At 39.0% G+C, this 24,669-nt stretch overlaps 1 protein-coding gene across 1 annotated transcript; it reads left to right on the top strand.

Moving 5' to 3' along the window:
- The first annotated feature begins 481 nt into the window (after nt 1-481).
- On the top strand, nt 482-21,937 carry LOC140936285 (phosphatidylinositol 4-kinase beta-like). Its single transcript, XM_073385732.1, has 20 exons — nt 482-1,767; nt 2,602-2,645; nt 3,611-3,701; nt 5,238-5,344; nt 6,058-6,220; nt 7,037-7,186; nt 8,075-8,165; nt 9,022-9,164; nt 10,121-10,218; nt 10,599-10,650; nt 13,107-13,184; nt 13,818-13,914; nt 14,488-14,568; nt 15,252-15,331; nt 15,600-15,640; nt 15,746-15,863; nt 17,365-17,471; nt 17,963-18,098; nt 19,284-19,404; nt 20,437-21,937. The coding sequence occupies exons 1-20, from the start codon at nt 1,375-1,377 to the stop codon at nt 20,619-20,621; spliced, it is 2,376 nt and encodes a 791-aa protein (XP_073241833.1). The 5' UTR covers nt 482-1,374; the 3' UTR covers nt 20,622-21,937.
- The last annotated feature ends 2,732 nt before the right edge of the window (nt 21,938-24,669 follow it).

The following is a 24,669-nucleotide window of genomic DNA, read 5'->3' on the forward strand; positions in this document are numbered from 1 at the left end:
TATATCGTCCCTGGCGTTTGTGGGCAGGAAAAAATGCGAGCTCCCCTAAAAACGTTGGTGAGAGACTAAGGAGGAGCCTGTTTCTCAGTTGTTACCTTTTATTTTTTCAAGTTTCAATCCATATCAATCCTTGCTAACCGTACAAAAAACCTGAAAAATGACTGAACTAATGTTTTCGGAATTCAAATGATACTAAGGTACGTTGGAACATTTTAAAAAGATAGCAAATAAGGCGACGTGCGCGTGGCCCCTTTTGAACCTACTGTTGCACTCAGGTGTGAAAGATCGCTTGTCGTTAGGCGGAAAGCCAAATCATTTTGGTGCTCAAATTGTCGGCCCCTGGTGGAAACTGAAAGAATCAAACATGAAAATTAAAAATGATAGCAAGCAACTCCCGGCCCCACAGTAAGTGATGCATTTTCGCGAATTCCTGCCCAGCCCTCTCTGAGTTTCAGTCTTTCCAGGTGCATTCTGGGTAACTCTACAAAAGCAGATGTTTCCCACAATCTATCACATGAAACTTGGCTAAGACAGAAACAACAGATTTATTCCATCACTGCGGCTGTGCTACCAACAGTGTACGATAAGCTGACTGTTTTCTTTAAACACACCGTAATTTGGATTTCCCCATAGACCGATATCAACATAATGCCGTTGAATGGAGGTGGACCGAAATTTGTCATTTGTGCCAAGTGTGGACGATCGCTTCACTGAACCGTTGGAAAATAGAATAGCACTTTTCTGGAGTAGTCTGGGATATTTCAGAAACACTTGTAGTTTTCTTCTCTTGTCTTGGCTGTAGTTGCGTAACATTCTCGAAAAAATATCTGCTTATACTGTGAGTAGGCGAATTTCCACCTCGCCCAGCCGGCCAGCTTTTAAATACAACATCCGGCCTGTCGAAAACTTTACTGCTGTTGTGTCTTAATTCACGCAAGAAAAATTTCTTTTGTCTGGTGTTGACACTTTAAGCGACACTGGGTAAACTACTGGTACTCACCACTTTATGGCCCGTGTAAACAAGGAGAGCTCCTTCGGAAAAACTTGAGTTCATTGATCTACAATTTATTGCGTGGGAATCGAAGTGGAGGAAAGTACAGTAAGCTCAAGACCACTCTTGTCCGTAACAAGTATAAAGGAACGTGATTGCACCCAGGCTTCAATTTGCAAGAAAAAGTTCAAATTTGGGCATCTCAAGGAAGTGGTTGTGAACACTGTTTTGGTGCTTGAAAGAACTGAATCGTACATACTTGGTTCATCTGTTGCAAGGCTACGCAACACGCTCATGTTGCCGAAAGCTCAATATCACAACTTTTGTACAACTGTTTTACTGTGTGGTTACGTTCATGTTTTTGGTGGATAAATATTGTTGGAATGACAGATAGTCAGGCATGTTGCACTGTGCAACCAATTCCATCATCCCCCAATTCAAATCCATTTAAATATTGTCAAGTTAACACACATCTAATGCCAGAAAACAACAATCCAAATCAAGAAAATCACCTCCTTGTGAATGGAGAAACCTGCCATATGGATACAAACTGTGAAATGATGGAAAGTGAAATGCAGCGTGGATCAAGACATTTAAGGAAAAATTTAAGGCTTAATCTTGCTGAGACACATACTGACAATAGTCTTCCACCACCAAAGAGTTCCTGGCTTTTACGACTCTTTGAATCCAAGCTCTTTGATATGTCCATTGCAATTGCATATTTATTTCATTCTAAGGAACCTGGGGTACTGACTTATCTTGGAAACAAACTCTTTGTAAGTATGATTTTATCTTGGGTTTCGCAATACCCATTTGGGTGGTTTTTGGACCTCTCGAGTGTGATTGTCTTACCTGGTGTTACGAAACACCTTAGACCCATCTTAGTTTTGTGCCAAATATTCCTTCATCCTATATTCACATGGCTTGAAAATTAGCCCTCCATTCCACTCCCCCTCTATCTCTAACTCTTTTTACTGGTTGATCCAATTGTTTCTGGTTAAGGCAGTGAGGATGTGCTGATTAAATTCACAATATTCAGGTCATCCAATTTTGGGTAGCAGCTATAAAAATAACCTCTGGCAAACAGGGTTGTCACTAAGATTTCAAGTTGCCGGGTAAATACAACAAGTAGGCGGGGAATCCAACAGCTAGGGATTTCTTTTGGTTCTATTTTTCTTCTATTTTCCAATAAAAGTAGCCGGGGGCCACTCTCTTAGTAGCCGGGGAAAATCCCCGGCCCCCGGCTCTTAATGACAACCCTGGGCAAAACTCCTGTATTTCTTTGTTTTGGGGTGTGGTACTCTATTATAATGGGTTTGATATGATTTACACCAAGGATAAAATTGAAACTCAACATACACAAGCCACAAGTTATTAATGAGTTACAGCTTTAGCTGATTTATGTAGGGTTAAAGGGCTAAGAATTTTGTTTTGAATAAACCTTTATCACGCGGCAGCCATTTTGTCTCAGGAGATTTATAAAACTTTGTTTATGCACAGCTAGCCTCGTAGACAGAACGAGGCTAGCTGTGCATAAACAAAGCTTTATAAATCTCCTGAGACAAAATGGCCACTGCGTGACAAAGGTCTATTGTCTTTATCTTTGATAGAGTTTTGATGATGAAGATGTCAACTTCTATATACCACAACTAATGTAAGTGTTCTTATGTTAGTTAGCATTACTGATGATTGGGCTGATGGATTTGATGAATAAGCCCACCTTTTCCTCCCCAGATAAGATTTTAGGTTGCATATTGATTTTTTTGCGAAATTGTTGTTTCCACAGTTGTGATAATAGACCTTTCCTGCACTATGAACAAAGGCACCAACCCAAGGCTTGAGTGAACAAAATACTTTTTTACAGTGACTTGCATGAAATTGTCCACCCGAGCCTCAACCTCATTTCTTGTGTTTGTTCATTAGAGTGGAATGCGGGAAAGGTCTTCGAGATTGTACATGGTCAAGGCTGTGCTCTAGCAGAGCCTCGTGGCCCCTGGCACCCAACTTTTGCTCTCGGGCAACAAAAAATCTTTTTTCTTGTTTTCAAACAAATCACATGCTGGGCAACTTTTTTTTACAGGTTTAGAGCACTGGGCTCCCTTCAATTTCCTTAGAGAACTGCCTTGGTGGATATTTTTCAGACTGGGTACATGAGATGCACAGTATTTTATATCTCTGGGTTATTCTTGGAGACCTAGCAGCAGCCATCATGGGCAAAATCATTGCAGTTTGTTAAAACCAAAATCAAATCCAAAAAAAATCCCTGACCAAAATTTAACCCCCAAAAAATCCCCTGCCGAATTACCAAGCCGTAAGAATTTTCAGAAAGCATTAAACATGAAAAATAGAGACATAAGTTTTGAATACCCAAAAAAATCCCTACTTAAATCAAGCTGCCCAAAACAATGATATTGCCAAAATTTTCCTACCCCAAAAAATCCAGAAATCAAAAATTTCAAACCCAAGAAAATCCCTCCATCATCCATTTTACTTGAAATCCGGATAACCCCTCACTGGGTAAGCATTACTCTTACAAAAACGGTAAGTTAACATGACTGTTTATCTACTGTAATTAATTTTATTCCAATGAAAAATGCTATGGATTTTGCCATTTTTCAGTAACATGTACATCCATATTGACGAAGTGTCAGAGGCTCTTCATAGATACTTGGTGGAGAAGTGCAAGAAGAACTTTTCATTTGCTCTACAGGTGTGTATACATGGCTACATCATATTTTCAGCATGTGTGTGTACTGCTGCTAAACCTCTTCACATCAGTTTTTTTCCTTGTGAGCCTTCAATGTAGCAAGAAAGCACAATATTCCTTACAGAGAGGAAAATCCATTGTTTTAATATTTAATATTTAATATACAATATTTATAGAGCACTAATTCCCAATGGTCCAAAAGCGCTTTACATAATAAAAATAACAACAAAATCCTAAACCTACAAAACTACAAAACTACATTGTCATCCTATAAAAATTCCCAATGGTCCAAAAGCGCTTTACATAATAAAAATAACAACAAAATCCTAAACCTACAAAACTACAAAACTACATTGTCATCCTATAAAAACATCATCTTTCTATACGACAACATCATAACCAATTTTAAAAAGCCAAGTCTTGAGCTTAGATTTAAAAGAAGAAAGGGAATTACAAGATCTAAGTTCAAATGAAAGTGCATTCCAAACAGAAGGTGCAGCAATAGTAAAAGACCGGCCACCATAAGTTTTAAGATTAAATTTAGATGTAGAAAGTAAAAATTGATTGGAGGATCTAAGAAGTCTACCAGGTGTATAAGGCTTGATGAGATCAGTGATATAGCTAGGTGCAGCACCATGAAGCGCCTTAAATGTAATTACTGCACTGCAGTTTTGAGGGATGTAAGACCATGTACATTTGGTTGGTTCGTGAACTCCCTGACTGAGCCGAAAACTGTATGTGGAAGCCCTTCCTTATCATTCACAGATTGATGGTGAATGTTAAGGTTTCTTGCCAGGAAACAGCTCTGCAAAACTCTTTTCCTTTTTTCCCGGACGATAAAAGAATAATAAACCAGTGATAGTTTACAAGAGTGAAAAAAGAGTGCATTAATGCTAAAATGTTAGCCTCATCAGTCAAAGAACATTTTGTTTTAATTTATTGGTTGAATTTTTATGAATCAGTGAGTTAAGTTGCTATACCGTTAATTTAAGGGTAAATTAAACCTTTCTGTGCTCTTTTATATTTTTCGACCATAATAGTAACAAATTATTGCTAGATCTGTCATGCTCAAAACAAGTTCCATTATAGTAGTTCTCAATGCCAGTAATATCTTTCAGTTGCAGTGCTTAATTCTGCTTTGTGGTTGGGATCCCTGTGCAGTCATCTTTCAGCACTTTCTTAACCTATTTACACCTGGAAATTTTGCCAAAAAAACCCTTTGAAGCTAGTCAAGCTGTTTTCTGGTCACTATCTGGCCAAAACAAACCAAACTGCCCAAAAGCTTGTTATTGGAATTTGCAGGTTAACTTTTCTTTGTTTTGGTTTTTGTGTTTTTTTGTTTTTTTTTCGCATTTTTCTCAAGCCTGATTGACTGAATCATACTCATTCAGGCATCGTGGATCCCCACAGGGTGGTAATAGGCAGTTCCGGGGTAAATAGGTTTAATGAGTAATGCAAAAATGTAATAAAGCAGAGGCCTTAGTAAGTTAGTGGAATCTTGAGCAGCACATCATCCAAAGCTGTACAATTTCACGACAGGCTTCATGGTTGTTAGAAGCATACTGTGCAGATGGATGGCTTCCTTCAAAAGAGCATGCCAGAGGAATAAAGCTCCTGCAGTTGATTTTGGAGGAATGCAGGCCAAGGTATTTTCAGTGTGTGCAATGATGATGACCTAGGAGTTAACCCTTTAAGCCCCGATATCCACATACAAATTCTCCAAACTGATCTCCATACATTTACTGGAGGAATAAGTTGGGAGAATTTGAAAAAAGATCAGAGCATTTTCTCTTTGATGATCAATCATTCTGTAACTTCTTGTAACCAGTTCTCTTGATGATTTTTTGGGATATGGTTAGATAATGTTGTTCATTCTTGGGACTCAAAAATGCAAATACTGCCGAGGGTAAATAATGGAATTATTATTATTATTATTACTCGAAGGGTTGGTTAATCTTGAAATCACTGTAGGGTTAGTCTAGAATGTAGCATTGCTTGATTTCAGTGATTTGTAACATAATGCCACACAAAGTTCAAGTAAGCACGGCAATTGAGGGGTGTATTTAACCTGAAATAGAAATTTTATTTTGATTTTGTAAATCACAGCAAATACCATCAGTTTTGTAAACTTAAGTGGGAAACAAGGATGTGTGATTCTGTTTCTCAAGGTTGAAAAGAATGATTGTTACTGAAAAGTTTGACAATTTTTTACTAGTTACTTTTGATGAAAGTGGCAAAACTATAATATTCTTAGCTTCAAAGAAACTTACCATGGGACTTTTGAATATGCAAAACAGAAATCTTGCATTCTTTGTGCTGCCATAGAATTTTCCTAAATTAATATATTAACTGTTAACAGGTCTCCTTTAAGTCCTTCTGGAGTTGCTGGATCACATTCTTCACCTTCACCTGCATCTTCAGCTGGGTCAGGTGCAACACTTACCACCCCTACAAAGAAAACCCACCAGCGATCCAAGTCAGATGCCACTGCAGCTATTACAGCTTCTAGCCGTCTAATGCAAGTATGTAACACAGAAATAGTATACCATAATCTCTCTGTATATGACCCTGAGTGGAGCATATTAATTTTTGCAGCATGTTTTAAGCCTTTCGTTCCTAATAGCTTGAGCAAGATTCACAAAAATTCTAAAGAGTTTACAATTGAATGGTAGCATAGGATTTAAAGTAGTGAGCTTAAACAACAACGACGGCAGCGACAGTGAAAATGCCACTAGCTAAAAAATTAATTTGCATCCTGGGCAACTTTACCAGGAGTTGAATTCTTAAAGACTTGATTATACAGGTTCAAAAAGAGAAAGGAAAATTTGTTGTCGTTTGTTCACGTCTCATCGTCCCTTTAGGAGGTTTCATGTCGTAGTCATGCTATGGACATTAAAGGAATATATTAAAAAGCGTGACGCACATGCAGAGCTGTTGTTTTGCTCATAAAACCAATAATTGTTTTTTACGTTGTCATTGTCTTCGTCATCATGGTTGCTTAAGCTCCCTGTCTGTGTTTTGGGGTGTCGACAAGGCAAGAGTTGACTGTTCAAGGACTGTTCAGATTGCAAAATCCCCCAAAATAAGTCAATCCACATGACATCTCTCTCGGCCACAATGTAAAAGTGGTGTTATGCAAAAGTTTAGAAATTCAAGCGTCATCTATCACAAAACGAAGAACCCTTTCAAAGTGAATATTTGTAAAAAAAATAGGTTTTTAGCTGCTCTAACACTTCATGAAAGTTGAAACTCAGATGGATCAATAATTCCCAAATGTTCAAGAACAGGGCATACATAGTTTGAGTAATCTCATCAGCTTTATTATTTTTCTATTTCAGTCAAATGAGTGTGAGTCCCCTGGAAATGGTGACCTGAGGTATGGCCATGCCTTTGACAGTCGCTGTTCTAAGCATTCCCCTGTGGTGTCTCCAAATGCCTCCAGTCCTGCACTGACTGAGTTAGCACGAACTCCAGACTGTAGCTGCCAGGTATATATTATAATACACTTGCATTTTATTGTAGGTTTAATTTATTGAAAGACTTGTTATGAATTATGTATCGTTCAAGTTTATCAGTACATAAGGTCCATTTTACATATGCAGAATCTAATGCAAATGATCAAGAAAAATAGATTTTCCTCATTAGCATTAAATTTGGCACTCGTGGATCAGGGAATGCACATTTGAGCCAGGCCTAAGAAAGCTTGAAAGAAAAAGACTTATTGTTTATTGTCAATAGAGCATAGAAGAACATAGAACAGCAAATTAGGATTTTTGAAAGCAGGAGAGAGAGTCTATTATAGCAAAGCTGAAGCCAGTTGTGGAAATTGCTTACAATTTAGGCATCCTACTGATGAACAGTTACTGCATTTAGACATTGATGATGGCAGAGCAGTAGCTGTTAATGGTCTTTCCCTTAACCCTTTAAGCCCCAATATCCACATACAAATTCTCCAAACTGATCTCTACACATTTCCTTTCAGAATGAGTAAAGAGAATCTGATAAAAGATCAAAGCATTTTCCCTTTGGTGATCATTTTATTTATTCTCATAACCTAATCTCTTTACAATGTATGGATATTGTTAGGAGAAAATTGATTTTGGCCACTATTGGGACTTTAAGGGTTAACTTGAGACTACATGTAGCTCACACTTACAAGTGAGTTAGTGGGAGCAGATGCTTTTTACGAGCCCTTGTAAGAACAGGCTATCAGTATGGTCTGTAGTAGTATTAAAGAGTCGGAGTTTGAAAAACTCCTGGGACCTTTGCCAGGCAGTGCTGGTACCTTTTGTTGTCTATTCTTTTGGAGTTACTTATCAACATGCTTTGCAACAATCATAGTGTGATAACATTTTTTGCTTCGTGTCTTTACTTAGACTCCAAAGCTTGTAGCTCAGAGAGAGTTCATAAGTGCATTGATAGCTATTGGAAAGAGGCTTACTTCCCAGCCAACAAAACACCTCAAGAGTAAGTATTTGCCTTTTTATGGTCCAGGCATGCACCCAAAATGCAATATCTCAAAATGCATCCCTCCTTAGGTGGTTATTTTTGCCTAAAAGTAATTTTGAAGCTATTGCCCTAGTCATTAGTGGAGACAGATGTCTTTCCATTCTTATTCCTTTTTCTAGTATTACAATATTGTGAACAACGAATTCACATTATTTTAACCTCCCACAAGGCTACATACTATATGCTTAAGTATAAATTTGGGGTAACAGCTTTGTGCTTTGGGCAACTAAGTTACTTGCTTTGTTACCATGCAAACCAATTTGAACAAAATAAATATTTCAGATTGATCGCCAAAGCCATAAATTGTGTGGGATAGATATTTTCATGGCCTGTGGGCACAAAAATTCCATAATGATGTTGTTTCATTACCCAGATTTGGGTAGTGCTTCTGATTGGTTGTGCTGCAGGGGAAATTTACCTTAACCAATTAGTAGCACTACCCAGATCTGGGTGGTGGCAGGTCATCAGTACAGAATTTCTTCAGTCATTTCGCAGACATCATTTTATGCGGAAACCAGTGGTGTCATTGTAAAATGTTGGCTGTTTTCTCAGGCTAAACTCCTTGAAGTAATGTCTCACTCATTTTAAAACCAAGGGTGCCGTCTAGAAAAGTCTCTAAATGGTTCCCTACGGGCCTGCAGTAGCATAATTCTCAAGTGGTGCCTGACTCTCACTGATCAGGAAATGGAAATATTTTAGGTCAATTGTCCATTCCTTATGAGTGAAAAAATGTTAAGCAAATATCTGTATCCACAGCACTACTAACATGATTAGCACCTGTTTGCATACTGTTAATCCCTTGTATCATTTTCAGCTTCCAGGCTGTATGCTGAATTATCTCTGTTGAATCTGAACTTGCCAGCCAAAGTCAGCTTACCAGTGCATCACGGAATTGGAGGTCATTATGTGGTGAGGATACCACACACTGCTGCTGTGGTTCTCAACTCAAAAGATAAGGTAAGTTCACCAACAAGTACAGAGTAGCTTGCCACATTGAACACAATTAAGATGTAAACAAGAAATGAATAATGGGCTTACTTTCTCTGTGCAAGTGGCAGAATAAAACAAAAATTTAATTGTTCATAAAATCAGTTGGCCTCTGTTCACCCTTTAAGCCCAAAATGTCCAAATACAAAATTCTCCGGAAGGATCTCCTTATATTTCCTTGAAGAATTAATTGAGGCAATTTGGAAAAACATCAAGGTATTTTCCCTTTGGTGATCAATTTATTAATTCTCATAACCTTTCTTTTGATGATGTATTGGTACTGTAAGGAGCAAATATTGATGTTGGTCACTCTTTTGACTTACTGTCATTTTCAAGAACATGTGAACACTGAAGTTCAAAAACCAACTAACATTTGCCTTCTTTGCTGCTGTCAATCATCTATGGTTGCCTCTTAGGAACATAAAGTTACTTCAACGAGATCGAAAGGTCATAGTTTGTGATTTCTGATTGGTGGATTTCAATCCTTTTTGTGTGTTTCTGTGTTTCAAGGTTCATTGCTTGTGACAGTAATAAGATTGATGGCAGTGAAAAATGATTGATGGCAGTAAAAAATGCTGCGACAGCAGCAACAACTTGTAACGACTGGCAGGAGGGATTATGACCAAGGAGTTAGCCTGCTGGCAGGCTCACTTGTGTAATTTTGGGGAAAATTTTGACAGTGCAAGCAGGTGAAGCTGGTGAAAAGAATACGGCGAGGACAAAGAGAAGAATATGGTGAATATTTCCTCACCCTATCCTTCTTGCCGGCTCTGCCTCCAAATTTTCTCTGAAGTCTAGACTGCTTGCAAGCTACCAAGGAGTCAACTCTGGACTCGCAAGTCTGATAAGTGCCCTCATCTCTTATTGACCAGCTAATAAACCAGTTAACCAGTCAACAAAGGTGCAAACTTTTTGCTGCATTGCAGGCTCCGTACATGATATACGTCGAAGTGTTGTGCATGACAGGAAATGGTGATGATCCTTTTCCATCTAAGCAGTTTCAACCCACTTTACGACAAACAAGGTCAGAAGAATTCACGGTGTTTAACAAAAGAAGTCATTCTCTTAATTTTTTTTGCCAGTCGTTGTCATTGACAAAAAGCAGCAACTTTATATAATCAGGAAAATGATAAATATAGCCATTAGAGCAACATATTACATCTTTTGTTGTAGAAATAGGAATTGGGATAGCCCAGACTTAATGCAATTTTGATTTCTTTTCTTCTCTTTTTTTTTTTGCTTTTGTCTTGTTTTGTTTTTGTTTTTGTTTTTGTTTTTGTTTTTTTTTTAACAATCCAATCTCAAGCAGCATTTGTAAATTGCCTATACGTAGCGAGATTTACAATTGTACATTCAAAAACACAAATAAAGTTTCCATTATTATTATTATTTCAATTTCATTAGGTCTGAGGAGCATTTACCAACCTACTGCCGCACAGAAGGGGTTCAGTTTACAGTAAGTGGTTCTATCAATGAGAAAACAATTCTTGAGTCACCAACCTGTCAATACAGTCATCTCGCCTTGCTCCTCGCTGATAAGAACATTTTGTCTCCCCTGCAAAATGTTCTTAGCAGTAAGGAGAGATGCCCAGATGGCTGTATTTGCAGGCTATCAAGTCACCAGCAGAGGTTAAAAAATTCACAAAAGCTTTGAAACCCACCCAGGTTCCTTCTTCAATAAAAATGGAATGAATGCGCTCAGAAAGTTGTGCTCTAACAAGTGGGGAAACAAAGTAACTTAAGTTAATTGACAAGGTGACTTGTATTTTGCACTAATAGGTAATAGCGGAGCTCCACGTGGGCGGAGCCCCATTGCTAAGTAAATCTACCCATCCCAGAAAATTTGGTAATCACGTGACCGTACACCGACCGCCCGTCCGTCCGCACCACAGGAAAACCAATGTTTACTCTCACACTTTTAGCTAGTTTGGGAGCCCAAGAGAAAACTAATTGCACAGGCTGCACATCAATGTTGTGATCAATTGACAGCTATCAAAACAGGGCATCCGCTGACCAGTATCACCTGCCCGTACCGCGGGCTCAAGTGTTGACCCATCGAGGTCGAGTATTTTTTTAAAGTTATCCGCTGACAAATTACCAGTTTCAAATGATCGCAGGCTCAAGTTTATTTTTTCCAAGGATTCGTATCAAATATGTTGTGTTTATGTCACTATGGCCCCGAACTATTAGGATTTTGATTTCAAACTGACCTCGGAAGCGAAAATTAATCCAGTTTTTTTAAAAGTACAGGCGGGGAAGACCTTATCTTACCATGGTCACGCGTTGGTCACACTCTAGGTCTAGTTTTTATACTCTGATTGGTCAAAATTTGACAGGTGAGTTCATGCGGAAAAATTATGCAGCATCTTGAAAGTAGTTTACTTTGACAGCTGAAGCTGACAGAGTTTTGTGTCAACTTGTGATCTTTTTAACTGTCTTTTTCCTCTGGATGTACAAAATGAAATACAGCTGCTATCAAGAGTCTTCTGTTATTCATGGCTGGTTTGTTTACTGGGTTTCGGTTGAGAAATGCGTCGCTTGTCAAAATTCGGTAATTCGATTTCAGATGGCATCGTTTTCGTTTTTCACCTTGCTTAATGCGTAAGAGGGTTTAAAAGTCTCAAGCAACTGTGACCTCCCTTGATAGCTTTCAGGAACTGAATCTCGAATGGTAAGCCTAAGTAATTATTGTATTTGATGTTTGTATTTCATGAAGTCTTGCACAGTACACGCCGACAGTTTATGCGGCAAGTTGATGCACGTTTGTAGTATTTGAGTCAATGATCTGACATAGTATCAGGTTTGATATAAGCTTACAGAACTTTAAAAAGCCTTCAGATATATTTGCTCACCACAAATAGAAAGAAAACGTTCCGAAGAATATTTAGTTATAAATGTGGCTGTAGAAAGAAAACTTTGAGCAATTTTCTTGCTTCGAGGAGTTCACCTTCGAAAACAGTAAACACCGCGCCGCGAAACCGGCTAAAACATAAACTTAAGCTTTACGCTTAAAGACTCAGGATTTTTAGAGACACTTTAATACTTGTCTTTGTGAATGAAAATTGTTGTCTCTGTTAATGTTTTACGGAATTATATTTCTTTTTTTGATTGTTAGTAGTCTCTCTTGCAATTTTAATCGCATGTCCGTGCCATTTGTTTTCATCGTTCATGACCATCGCTTGCAGGAGTACTCAAAAATGTTGCGCGTATCAAACGCTTTATGAGATTACACATCGTTATAACTGAAACCATTAAATAATCAAAACAAATAATAATAAATTCGCTATTATGTTGAAGCGTAACTCTGTTAAAGTTCATTCAAACACTCGACCACACTGACAGCTCGCACTATAGAAACGAGAACCAGCTGGCCGTATGGGTGATTTTGGAAATTTTCTGAAATTTTTGAACGGTTTGGCTCGTCCTGAATATTGACTGAGTGCAATTTGTCTTGAAAAATTGTGAAATACCGCATTCTGTCTGAGCTCTGTATGATAAATAGTACTGTTTCACCTCAAATGTGGTGTATAAAAATTATAAAAGGTTGGTTTAAACACCCCCAGATTTGTTAGCAAGAATTTGTAAAGTAAACCTGTCGAACGCAAAAAACTTGGCGTGATTTGTTTTCCAAGAATTTGTTTTCGAGGCCTAATCTACTGTGATCTTGAATGTGATCGATGATGTTTGCTATTTTTTGGTGTACATATAAGGTTATCAATTCAATGTAAGATGTTTCACTCTAAAATAACTTAGCCTTTCCCTCAAAAGTCACATGAATGTGCCCTTAAGTTAAATGATTTGTGGATTAAAAGTTTATTGTTTGATTTAAATTATAAATTTATTAAAATTGGAGCTTCGCTTTTAGCCCTGGCTAAATCTATATATTATTGACTTGAGGTTTTTCGATGTTAGATTTCACCACCTGGGGACTCAGATGATGAATGTTGGTCGACTGTGATTGAAGACAAGACAAAACAGGATGTAGTTGATGTGAGTAAAAAAAAGAATCAGTGAGAACTTTCAATAATGAATATCGAGAGGGAAAGTCTTCATGCAGTATCACAACAGTTGTTATGAATTGTTGCATTAACCAGTAACCATTAGCAAAGGTTGCAGTTGATGCCGTGATCTTTGGATCATCCCATGTTATTAGGGAGCTTAAGCAACCTCACTGGATAACCACAATAACTAAATGTTTTGCATTTTGGAACATTTTTGTACAGTCTCATGAACAAAAAACAGTTAAATTTCTTTCTCTCAAAGAAAAGAACTAAAGAGCTTCTCTATTAATTCAGGCGTGGAAGAATTAATGCAGATTAAACAATATAGAAGGTGCAAGTGCAGTTTCATCTATCCTTCCAATCCCTTTATAGTGGGCAAGGAAGAAAAAGTCAAAAAAATTTCTCATAGTTTTAGTAAAATCCCGAGAAATTATTAATACGACTCAAAAGTTTTGCCAATGAGAGTTCATTTAGAAAGGTAACACCAAAGGATTTCATTCACACAGGCAGAAGTTAGAATGACAGCACTGTATCTCACCATAATGACTATCTCTCTGTCATTTCTTTTACCGTCTCTGTGTCGTATACCATTCATGAAAGATGTATCCGTTTTGTTGTCCAGGGTCCATTTGTTGCAGCTGGGGATATTCGACGGAGGCTTTCTGAGTCCCTTAGTGCACCACAGGCCTTGTTTAAAAGGGACCCAGAGGATCCTTCAGGTACAGTGCAAGATTATGATCTCTCAGGTTCAAAACAACTATCGTATGTATTCTTTGGGTATTTAAATCATACTCTTGAAAATTGCAATATTGTTTTTATCACACCGTACAGTGCCATGTTGTTATGACAGTGTTACTCTGACTAACTGTTATAACAAAGATAACAACAACAAAATATTTCGAGAAAAAGGAAGAATCAGAAATTCAATTGTTTCCTCGGTTAGTTAGGACTGACCTTTCAGAAAATAGGCATTATGTATAGGTATTTTATATCATAGTATGTCCTTTGAATACCTTCAATTATAATGAAGGACTGGGGCCTAACTTTGTCAACAGAGAGTTATTCTCGAATCATTAAATTGTAAGCACATTGGTAGCAACTAATAGCATTAAAAAACTGCCCTCTTGTTTCAAAACAGTGGTGCAAATGATACTTTTGGGTTCTTTTGGTTTGTAATATTTATTTTGGAAGAATGATAGGGAGGGGAGGGTTTGTCAAAATACAGCTGGTGAGTACATCCATGTCATACTCATGAAGTGTCCTTGATCTCTGTTATTGTTTATTTGTAACAGCTGCTGTTCTCAAGGAACCATGGGAAGAGAAAGAGGCAAGAATAAGAGAAGCTTCACCTTATGGTCACGTGTCCAACTGGAATATCCTTTTCATCAAACCATGTATTTTAGTTCGAGAAAGCCCAGTTTAATTTCTCCAATTCTCTGATTTTCTCGCTATGTTACAGTGCTAGTGAAAGCAGTTTAACCGGCACTTTCACTCCTCGACCACGTTATGGAGGGATTATTTGCCACTCTACCTTTTGACTCTGTGGACGAAATCTGTTTTGTTTACCATTCATACGAAACTTCCTTAGCAGAACTTTTTCATGGTGCTAGTTATTTACCCTGCGAACAGTCTCCTTCGATCTTCCTAGATAAGTCTATGGCCAATCGAAGCGACTCTGCTAGCAGGGTACTAGTTATTTAGCTCGTAATTTTTTAAGTCTGCGGTGTTACCATTCAAATGAAACCTCACTTCAGCAGTATTTTCATTTAGTGCTATAGTTTGTATTTCTAAATTTTAAGCCTTGGACGAAATGCTGCGGTGTAACCATTCAGATGAAACCTCTTTGGCAGAACTTCTGCATAGTGCTCTTTATTTCTTAGATTTTACCAAATGAAATTCGATTTTTTTTGTGCATTCTTCTGCATGTTGGACACTATTAGGAGGGTGAGAGTTAAAGTCACGCTTGATTCAGTCACTCAACCAATGAACTCGGGCGCTTTGTTTCCCTCAGTGTTTGTATACTGTAGAGTATATATGTCCTTGACATTGCGTTTACGACTCTTACCGATGATTGTCAAGTGCGGAGATGACCTTCGTCAAGAACAGCTCGCCTACCAACTACTACTGCAATTTCAGGTTCGTTTTGCAGTGTACTTGTTTTGAATTCTTGTCGGTGGTGCTGTTTTGGATTCTTCTCTTGGTTTCATTGGTTTGCCGCAATGGTAACGTACTAGTAACTCGATTTTCCCTTTATTTTCCTGTTTATTTTCGTAGAAAATAAAAAATTCCACTCAAATTCAAAAACGCGCTCAGCAACGTCAGCACAAACACACCGACTATGACCATTCTCTAATTTTTTTTTTTCCGTAACTAAATGCTTGCCTTGTTATTCTTGATATTTCAGGCCATTTGGAACCAAGAGCGGGTACCACTGCGGCTTAGGCCGTAAGTAGACCTCTTAAAACAAACTTGCAAATGAGTTTATACAACATGTACCTCTACCTGATACAGGGGAAGGGCTTGCAAGTAATAACCTTTTGTTTTTGGTAGATATGCTGTTGTGGTGACCTCAAATGACAGTGGACTCATTGAACCTGTAGTGAATGCTGTCTCGCTTCACCAGATCAAGAAGAACAGTCAAATGTCTCTTATGAATTACTTCATCAAGGTAATCTTTCCGGTGGAACAACGCCGCAAAAAAGTGATAGGGTTTGGCGGATGTCTTATTGCTTTCTACCCTTGGGTAGACTGCAAAACAGTCCGTATTTTTGCTTATTCAGGTACGCGCGAGCAGTCAAATAAAAGGTCTGGAACGAGGCGTGCGTGCGTGTGAGGCTCGCGCGCGTTGGACTCTTACGCCACTCTTTACCGATTTTGAGAAAAAAACCGACTGTTTTGCAGTCTAACCCTTGGGACTCAGTGAGAGAGGTGCCAAGCATGTCTGCCTCTGAACAATGAGTCTTTCCGCCCGAGTCACGTGACTGGAGTAACCTGTATTAAATAAAGGAATTTGAGCCGGGGCAACACCTGAAAAAAAACGTCGCTGCAACGCACCTTTTTTTGCTGACCGCTTAGAGCGTTCAGTGAAGATTCCAGCCACACACTGAGCAAATGTGAAAGAAAGCACGGATAAAGAAGATAAAAACGGATTGGGATTTGGGCCTAACAGTTTTTCATAATTTTATATCTGATGATGATATTAGGCTTGTTATTCGTTTGTCTCACGATAGTCACTTTGTTAATGATAGCAATTGAATAGAAGATACCTTTAGATTCCGAGGACGAGAACGACCACGAGTACGAGATTTTCTTAATACTGAGTAGCGCTTGCCGGTCAAACAGCGTTATTTTGGCGGGAAACAAGTGATAGCCGTCCTCATTTCACTACGTTTTCCCAACGAAATGGAGCTGCTTCAGGCGCGGTTTCTAGGGCGTTTTCCATTTACCAAAAACTTTCGGAAACTTCCATGGAAAGGTCCGGGCGATCCCGCACCTATTAAGAATGTTTTTGATTAGCTTGGAAAACTATGGGGATTGTCATATAACAATGCCCCTATCCCTGAAAACAATGGAAGTGCAGATTAAAGGGGACTAGTGAAATAAGAGGTTTAGAACGGTGCAGGTCTACTGAAAGGTCCATCGAGTGAAGAACGTGTCCCATTTTATACAAGTTCCATTTGTTTATGCTCTCGTCACCAAAATTCAAGATGGTGGCACAGATATCGCCGTGAATAGCCTGGAACTGGTGATTCCTTGTGAAAACTCGTAAATAGAACATGCATTTTCGCCGGAAAATTTCCAACGGGAAAACAGGACTACCTTTTTAAATTCCATTTATTTCCGGGAACTTTTTAGTGGAACGCCTCGAAAACGTGTGTGCCATCAACACCCCAACCGGAATTTTTGGAATTTCTTGGTAAATGGAAAGCGCCCCCACTCAGTATTGACAAATCTCGTACTCATAGTCGTCCTCGTCTTAGAATCTAAAGGTCTCCCCGTTTCTTCTGCGTACTACTGGTTTTCATCGGGCGGTGGTGTTGATTTACTGTGCAAGACTATTAGTTACACCATGGCCGCTTGTGATAAGTACCTTACGTAGTGACATAGCCTCTTTAAAATGTTCTCTTTTATTGTTTTATTTTGATTAATATTTTTACTACCATTCATAGGAACACGGAAATGTCAACTCAGAGGAGTTTCTGAATGCTCAGCGTAATTTTGTTCAGAGTTGTGCAGCATACTGTCTTGTGTGTTACTTCATGCAAGTCAAAGACAGGTGCCTCCGACCTCCTTTTTTTGGAGTTTTAATGTTGTGTATACTTAACTAGTAGGAGTGTTTTGCGTGGCGTTATTTTTTACTTGCGTTTTTTGTAAACGGCCGTTGCCTTTTCTTAACGGTCTACCACCACTGGTAACTAAGCCTTTAGTCTGGATAGATGAAATATATTCAACGAGGCAAATAATACGTTTTTGAATAGTCTTAGAAAGAACGATGTTGAAGCCCAAGTCGAATTTACGTTAAAAGTTCTGGAAAGGGTTAGTGTCACCTGTTATTGATGTATCAGTTAAGAGAGACAGTTTGCTTGTTTATGTACTAAAATATTTCGAAGTATGGTAGTGTAGTGGTAAAGGAGAGATTAGGGTACGAAAAGTCCGGGTTAGAGGTTCGGGTTCTTAGGCAAATTTCCATCGGTGATCTTCCCTCCAGATAGTGAGAGTCTCTATGAATAAAAGCATGATTCTGACAGTTTTTTGTTCTCATTTCAGACATAACGGCAATATTTTACTTGACGGAGAAGGTCACATCATCCACATTGACTTTGGATTTATCCTTTCTTGCTCTCCCGGCCGTAACCTTGGTTTTGAGAGCTCACCGTTCAAACTCACACTGGAGTTTGCTGAGGTGAGTTTTGCTTGTGTTCAAATCTAGCTTAGTTTGTTTTATTGATATTTGTCAAGAAAGAAATTAGATGCATACGAACAACAGTACGCTGACAGAAGATGAAAACAGGGGAAGAGCCCCAGTGACTTTCAACCCCTACAATGTCTCCAAGACTATGAGACAAAAACACTAAAATCGGATGAAAGAGGATGTATATATGAAGGAAGAAAAGGTGTGCGCAATAAGAATGTGCTACAGGAGTAACTATGGCGATCGATAAGAACTTGGCATGGTCTTATGGTGAGCGTGTAGAAAACTTTTAAAGTTTTGAGCACTAGTACCGTGCTAAATACAATGAGGGAGACTGAACGGGCAAGGGCCAATTTCAACACACAACACGTGAACTCACAATCAGCAAATGTTTTACTATTACCAAACCAAAAAACACAGTAAATTCCAAATGCTGAGGATAACAGAGTCGGTGGTCAGGGCCACCGAGGAAAGAGATAATCTACTTCGACGAATGATGTTACACTAATAGACACGTAAAAAACTAGTAATGAATAGGGGCCAGATAACAAACTATAACGAAATTTACATACAGCACGTAACAAAGGAGCGTAATTAACAAAATACCGGAGAGCGAAAAGTAAAAGAATACACGATAACAAGTAAGTGAGAAAACCAAAAACAAAAGGAAAAAATTTACCCCAACAGAGACTATTCCAAAACCCAGGAGTGACAATATTAAGAATTCAAAAAAAAAACCTAACTATAGTTTCTGAAGTACTGAAAAACAATTTGTTCCTTGTAAAAAAGCACTGCTATACAGCTTACATTTAATATGGTCACATAGACAACACACGCTAGTAGTTCTTAGTACACAGACTCCATAGTGATCGTGATATCTTAACGTCAGATTGTCTGCGTTATCTTCCTCATCCTTTAGCCGCGGCAGTATTAGCTCAGTTGGTAGAGCGCTTGACTGCAGTGCAGGAGGTCAATGGAACAACACTCGAGGTCTTAAAATAACTGGGAAATAAAGGTGTTTCCTTTGCCCTGCAAACGGCTAGACCTGTGCATGGTTCGGACGATCACGTAAAATGGCGGTCCCGTCTCCAGTAAGAAACGTAAAAAGTAGTGTCGCCAATTAGTACACTTTCGTGCTAAATACATTGACAATCAAGTACAATGCATTTTTTTTAGGTAATGGGTGGAGTTGATAGCGACATGTACAATTACTTCAAAATATTGATGCTTCAAGGTTTTCTTGCCGCGCGTAAAAATATGGACAAATGTCTCCAGCTGGTGGAGATTATGCAGACAGGTACGTGGATGGTTGGGTTCATCAGTCCAACACTACAGATTATAATATGTTGTACAGCATCGCAAGTTAACTGGTCATTTTCATAGAGCTCAGGGTCGGGTTGCAAAAAACATCTTAAGATTAAGGGAACTCGTTAACTATTATTTCAAAACAATAGGTTATTGTCTTAGGAACGTTTTATGCAACCTGGCCCAGGGCTCCTTCTTGTTGCCATAGGGTACCAGGAGAAAGACGGCTCTTATGGAAATAAGCCTTAATTGATACGTTCGATCCTTCAAAATACAGTGTCTACTAAATAATTCTCAGTAGCTTTCCTTATTCTTATTACGTCGGAAAGGGACTGAGTCACTTAAGGAGTAGACGCTCTGTTTGACCCTAAATAAGAAAAAAACCCGCTTATACGGACAGTTTGCATGGGGATAGAAGTCCTTACTGTTTCATTAATTTCAACCCGCTTAATACGAACACTTTCTATGGCCCCCTGAGCGTCTGTATTAACGTGCTTTGACTGTACACTGCGACTTTCACGTTCCCCATAATGCAATTGGTATCAGGTCGTTCCGCCCAAAGGTTGATTCACCCGGTGGCAGTTCGCCCAGACTAAGTCGATTCACCCTATGTGCATTTGTCGTTCTTTATGCCTGAGAAAAAGGAATAGGCATGGAAAGACAGTGACTGCATATGTGGAATCCAAGGTTAACTAGAATAAAATCTTGGAGAAGTAAGTTCACCATGTTGTAGAGTGTTGTACGTCATCGGGTGAATCGACTTAAGTCCTAGCGAAAGCCTTCGGGCAAAAAAACCGCGATCCATGCAATTTGCCCTCCCCTAACAACTTTGCATAAGTATTATTTTCAATTTCTCTTGGGACTAACAATCGTCCCTTGAGGAAAAAAATTCTGGAAAGTTTTTGGGGGAGGACAAATTGTATTATGGAGAACGTAGAAGTTGCAGATTGTGTTACGCCATGCGTTACTTCTGTGTGATTATTTGTTTGTTTGTTAATTTATTCTGTTGCTTTTTCGTGCGCAGGTTCTCAGCTGCCGTGCTTTAACCGTGGTGCTTCGACTGTCCGAGCAATGAGAGAAAGATTCCACATGAACTTGACGGAGGAACAGCTTGGTTCCTTCATTGATGAACTTGTGGAAACAAGCATGCACTCTCTCACTACCAAACTTTACGATGGCTTCCAATACCTCACGAATGGCATCTTATAACACAACCCAAGATCACAATCAATGAATGGAGCACGCACTCGCTCGGCACAATCTAGCTTTACTACGATTTCAATACCTTACTTCGTGCGTGGAATCTTATAGCAGGACGTCACTGATGACTTTGGTTAATACTTGAATTACGCCCTATTTATGAAGTGAATTACGCTCTCGCTCAGTATCAAACGTCACGACTTTTTCCAGTTATTTAAAAACGAGGTCACAGCAGATCTACGACGTTCCTCTTTCTGTTGAATTCGCCAAAGGGATGAATGGAAATAGCGCGAATTCAGTTACCAATGAACTTGATGATTGAGATGAACACCCCGTTTATTGTGTTAAAAGAGTGGTCAGAGCTATTCGGTATCTAGGCTCTTCCAGGCTCTCAGATAGTAGGAATGGACTCGTAAGTGAAAGGCGCGCGAAAATATGAGTGCGTAATCTGGGAACAGGGGGCAGTGGCGGGAAAAAGCCGCCCTACCTCTCCCCAGTTTCCTCCCGTTTTATTTTCGTGTTCGCGCTTTCTCAACTATCTCAGAGCCTGGAACCAGCTAGTCGCTATCTCGCACCAACATTTGTACCCTGGTGTTTTTAGGAGACGCCTGGTGGTGCCTGTAAGTTTTCCGTGAAAGGAAACTCACTTTGCAAAGACGTTAAATACAGGCAAAGCGCAACCAAGTATCTAGTGTCTGGAGAAACATTGAAAAATTGCTTGTAAGCGCTGTATTCTTATAACACAAAGTGCTGAGTCGTGGAAAAATCGACAATGGTACAATAGGTGAGCCCTGTCTAAATATAAAAGACAAAATGAACATTACTGTACAGTTCATTGCCGATTTCTGTTGTTATTATCCGACTTGAGACGAAGGAAAGGTAACCTGCCTTGTGAGGATGTGGTCATTTTCTGTTACACGATTTAATCTTCGATATTCGAAAACTTTTGTTTGAAAAAAAAGTGAAGTCAGCGAGTCTTAATCGCAGCAATTCAGGCCACCGAAGTCCAGCCAAACATAATTGGGAATATTTGAATAAGAAGCTAACCTTGCTAGGCCATGTAAATCAGATGAAATTTTGGCTCTCCGTCTTCACCTGAGTTATTTGAAGAGTTGAATTATGTGTCATAATTAGATGTCTTGGCTGCTATTTTATTTTTTGTTTATATTCATTGTTTACCTGAATGTTTTTATACACAAGTTTTTAAAAGATATAAAATTACTAAAAGGGATTTGCCGATTCGATCACCCGCCAAACGACGGCAAACATTTTTTTTTCCTTGATGAAACAAAAGGAGTTAATAAAGGTGGTCAGTTCAAACTGAATGTTTCTTGGTTATATGGCGAAAAACTGCTGTTGGTAGCTTTTCTGCTGTGGTGTCTGCCTTGTTATTCGGATCTCCTCTTCCGTCGTCGTGAAATTCGTTAATTCGTGTTTTTTACTATGGATATTCTACGTCTAAGAGTCTAAGAGTCAGTTGTGGTATGTGGGTTCTTACAACCAAGGCGCATTTTGATGTGATTATTCATCGTCTGACGACCATATATTTCCAAGTCCTGAGAAATTAAAAATCTTTTTCAATTTGTTTTGCCACCTTTATCTCCCTCCCACACCCCTTGCCTTATCACCCTTCCCCTTGTACTCAGTATTGGGCAACGAAGGCTACGTCAACTATTGGAAATTATTTGGTTTTCCTTGTAACGTGAGGGAGAGACTACTACAAATACTTGAAGCACCTTTATGGTTTTTTTTTCGTCTCGTCATGAGAATATTCTTGGTTTAGCGCCTGTTTGCATGGAGGTAGGGAACCCCAGGTAGTTGAGGTAACCCGCCTGTCCATATAATGTCTTATTTTTGTTTTATCACGTTTTCGTGATAGGTGGGGTGAGTCGCCACATGTTACCTCACCTACCTGGGGTCCCGCACTTCCATGTAATCAGGCCCTTAGATAACTGCCATTTGTTTCGGAACAGTCGTTGTTAATTCCAGCGTGAATTGCTCGTACGCCGGGGCTAGCCTGAGTACAGGCACGGATCTAGAATAAATACTGACCGATTTCCTGTTCTAGGGAGGTCTGGGGGAATGTTCCCCCGGGTAATGTTTTGGATTTTAACTCCCCAAAGTCCCATTTCCTGGGTTTCTGAGTCATTCAGACAGGATATTTAGTGACTGTCCAAACCATTCTCCAGATTTCAACTTGGAAAGTTTTAAGTTTTTGCTAAAAATATATCTATTATGAAATATCTGACCGATTTCCGTAAAACGGTGGAAACCGGTATGGATCCGCGCCCGGAGTATCCTTCAGTGACTCCCTTCAGTTCACCAACATGGCGGCCCCTCGAGGCCTCGTCAAAACTGTCATTCCTGTATCTTTGAAATCAAAGAGAATTCAAACCTTAGAATATGCATTCAGTATTTAGGAAACCATTCTAAGACCACATGCGAAAAATCAGCCAAATCGACCAGGTACCGTGTCAGGCCGAAGTTCGAATTTTACTCACAATCTCTTGGATTGTCCTAGAGTCACCCTTATCATTCACATTGTCCGCCATATTGACCAGAGAGTTTGAGTGAAGGGAAATCTTTTCGCGCCAAAATGCAGTTATGCAAACATCCCATACGTACAGTGTAGCGAAACTCTAATCATTTCCGGTACCTGTGTAATTTTACTTCGCTTCCTTTCGACTTGAAATTTCGAATATGTGACGTGACGTTAAGTTCAAATTAAAGATTTCATTTGGAATTTTGTGGAAGATTATGGTTGCATTGTTGACGATTAAGAAGCTTATTAGAGTGGAGAAGGTGAATTGAAGTTCAAATCATGTAATTTGCATTTTAGTTGGAATGGTGATTTGAACTTCAACCAGTCCGCGATGTCGAGTTTTCCCTTTATAGTTTCAACTTGTTCAAAGTAACTTCAAGTTCGAATGATGCTATTTCGACACGGATAGTCTAATTTTTGAACTTCAAATTGTATTTTATTTTCAATTATTTTTGTCCGCAAATGTACGCCATAGGGGTCAAACAATAACAGCGAAAAAACCGACTAAATCGATCGATTCACACCACAGGCAGACCACCCTCTGTTGACGGGGGCCGTTGTTGATTGAAATCTGAGCAACGATCTTTTGTTATTTATAGAAGAAATACATATGAAATACATACCTCGGAGGTTAAAACTAAAGAAGGAAGTGTCCTTCTTTAGTTCTAACCGCCGAGGTCAAATATTCATCTCGCAAAATAGCGCTTAAAACAGCACGGGACGGCAAAAAAAAACATGACACATGACTCAGTTGACATTTTCTTCAAACTTTTATTGAAAAATTTGCTTTAAATTCTGCATTTTGGAACAAATTATAGCCACCGTATTTTTCATATGTATTCTTCTATAAATAACAAAAGTTCAATCAACAACGGCCGCCACTAACAGAGGGTGGTCTGCCTGTGTTCACACCAAAAAAACACAGGAATATATCAAAGGTAAGTCTCCTTTATTTATTTTATAGAAAAATAAGTAAGAATAATGATATTTAGCGTTCGCAGACCTCAATACAAAGTCTCAACGGTTTCTTCTTGAACGCGAAACCGACTCTCTTGTGAGAAAATTAATTTACATAACCCCGGGGGGTACTCCCATACATTACCTATACGGGTATGTGCCGCCCAACGGGGTCGTGATTTTGAAGCTCCTGATTCAGAACGGGGTATCCATTTCAGAGGCGTTTTCTAGAACGGAGTATAAAAAATTGTGGATCACGGCTTTACCTTCTGCTTAAAATTGTTGCTGATTATGGAGAAGCATTTATTTGATGTATAAGTCGAACAAATAAAGAAATATCTTTTTAAAAAAACGGGGCTATTTCAATTTACAAACTTTCTAGAACGGAGTATAAAAAATTGGACCCATTTCTAGAACGGGGAATCAGTTTTAGGGCGAATTCTAGAAAGGGGTATAGAAAATTGGCCCATTTTTAGAACGGGTTATCAATTTTAGGGGGAAATTTTTTTAGACCGGGGTGCCAATTTGGAGTCCCGGGCGGCACATACCCACCCAAAA

Source organism: Porites lutea, chromosome 5, assembly GCF_958299795.1.
Source record: "Porites lutea chromosome 5, jaPorLute2.1, whole genome shotgun sequence".
Classification (NCBI taxonomy): Eukaryota; Metazoa; Cnidaria; class Anthozoa; order Scleractinia; family Poritidae; genus Porites; species Porites lutea.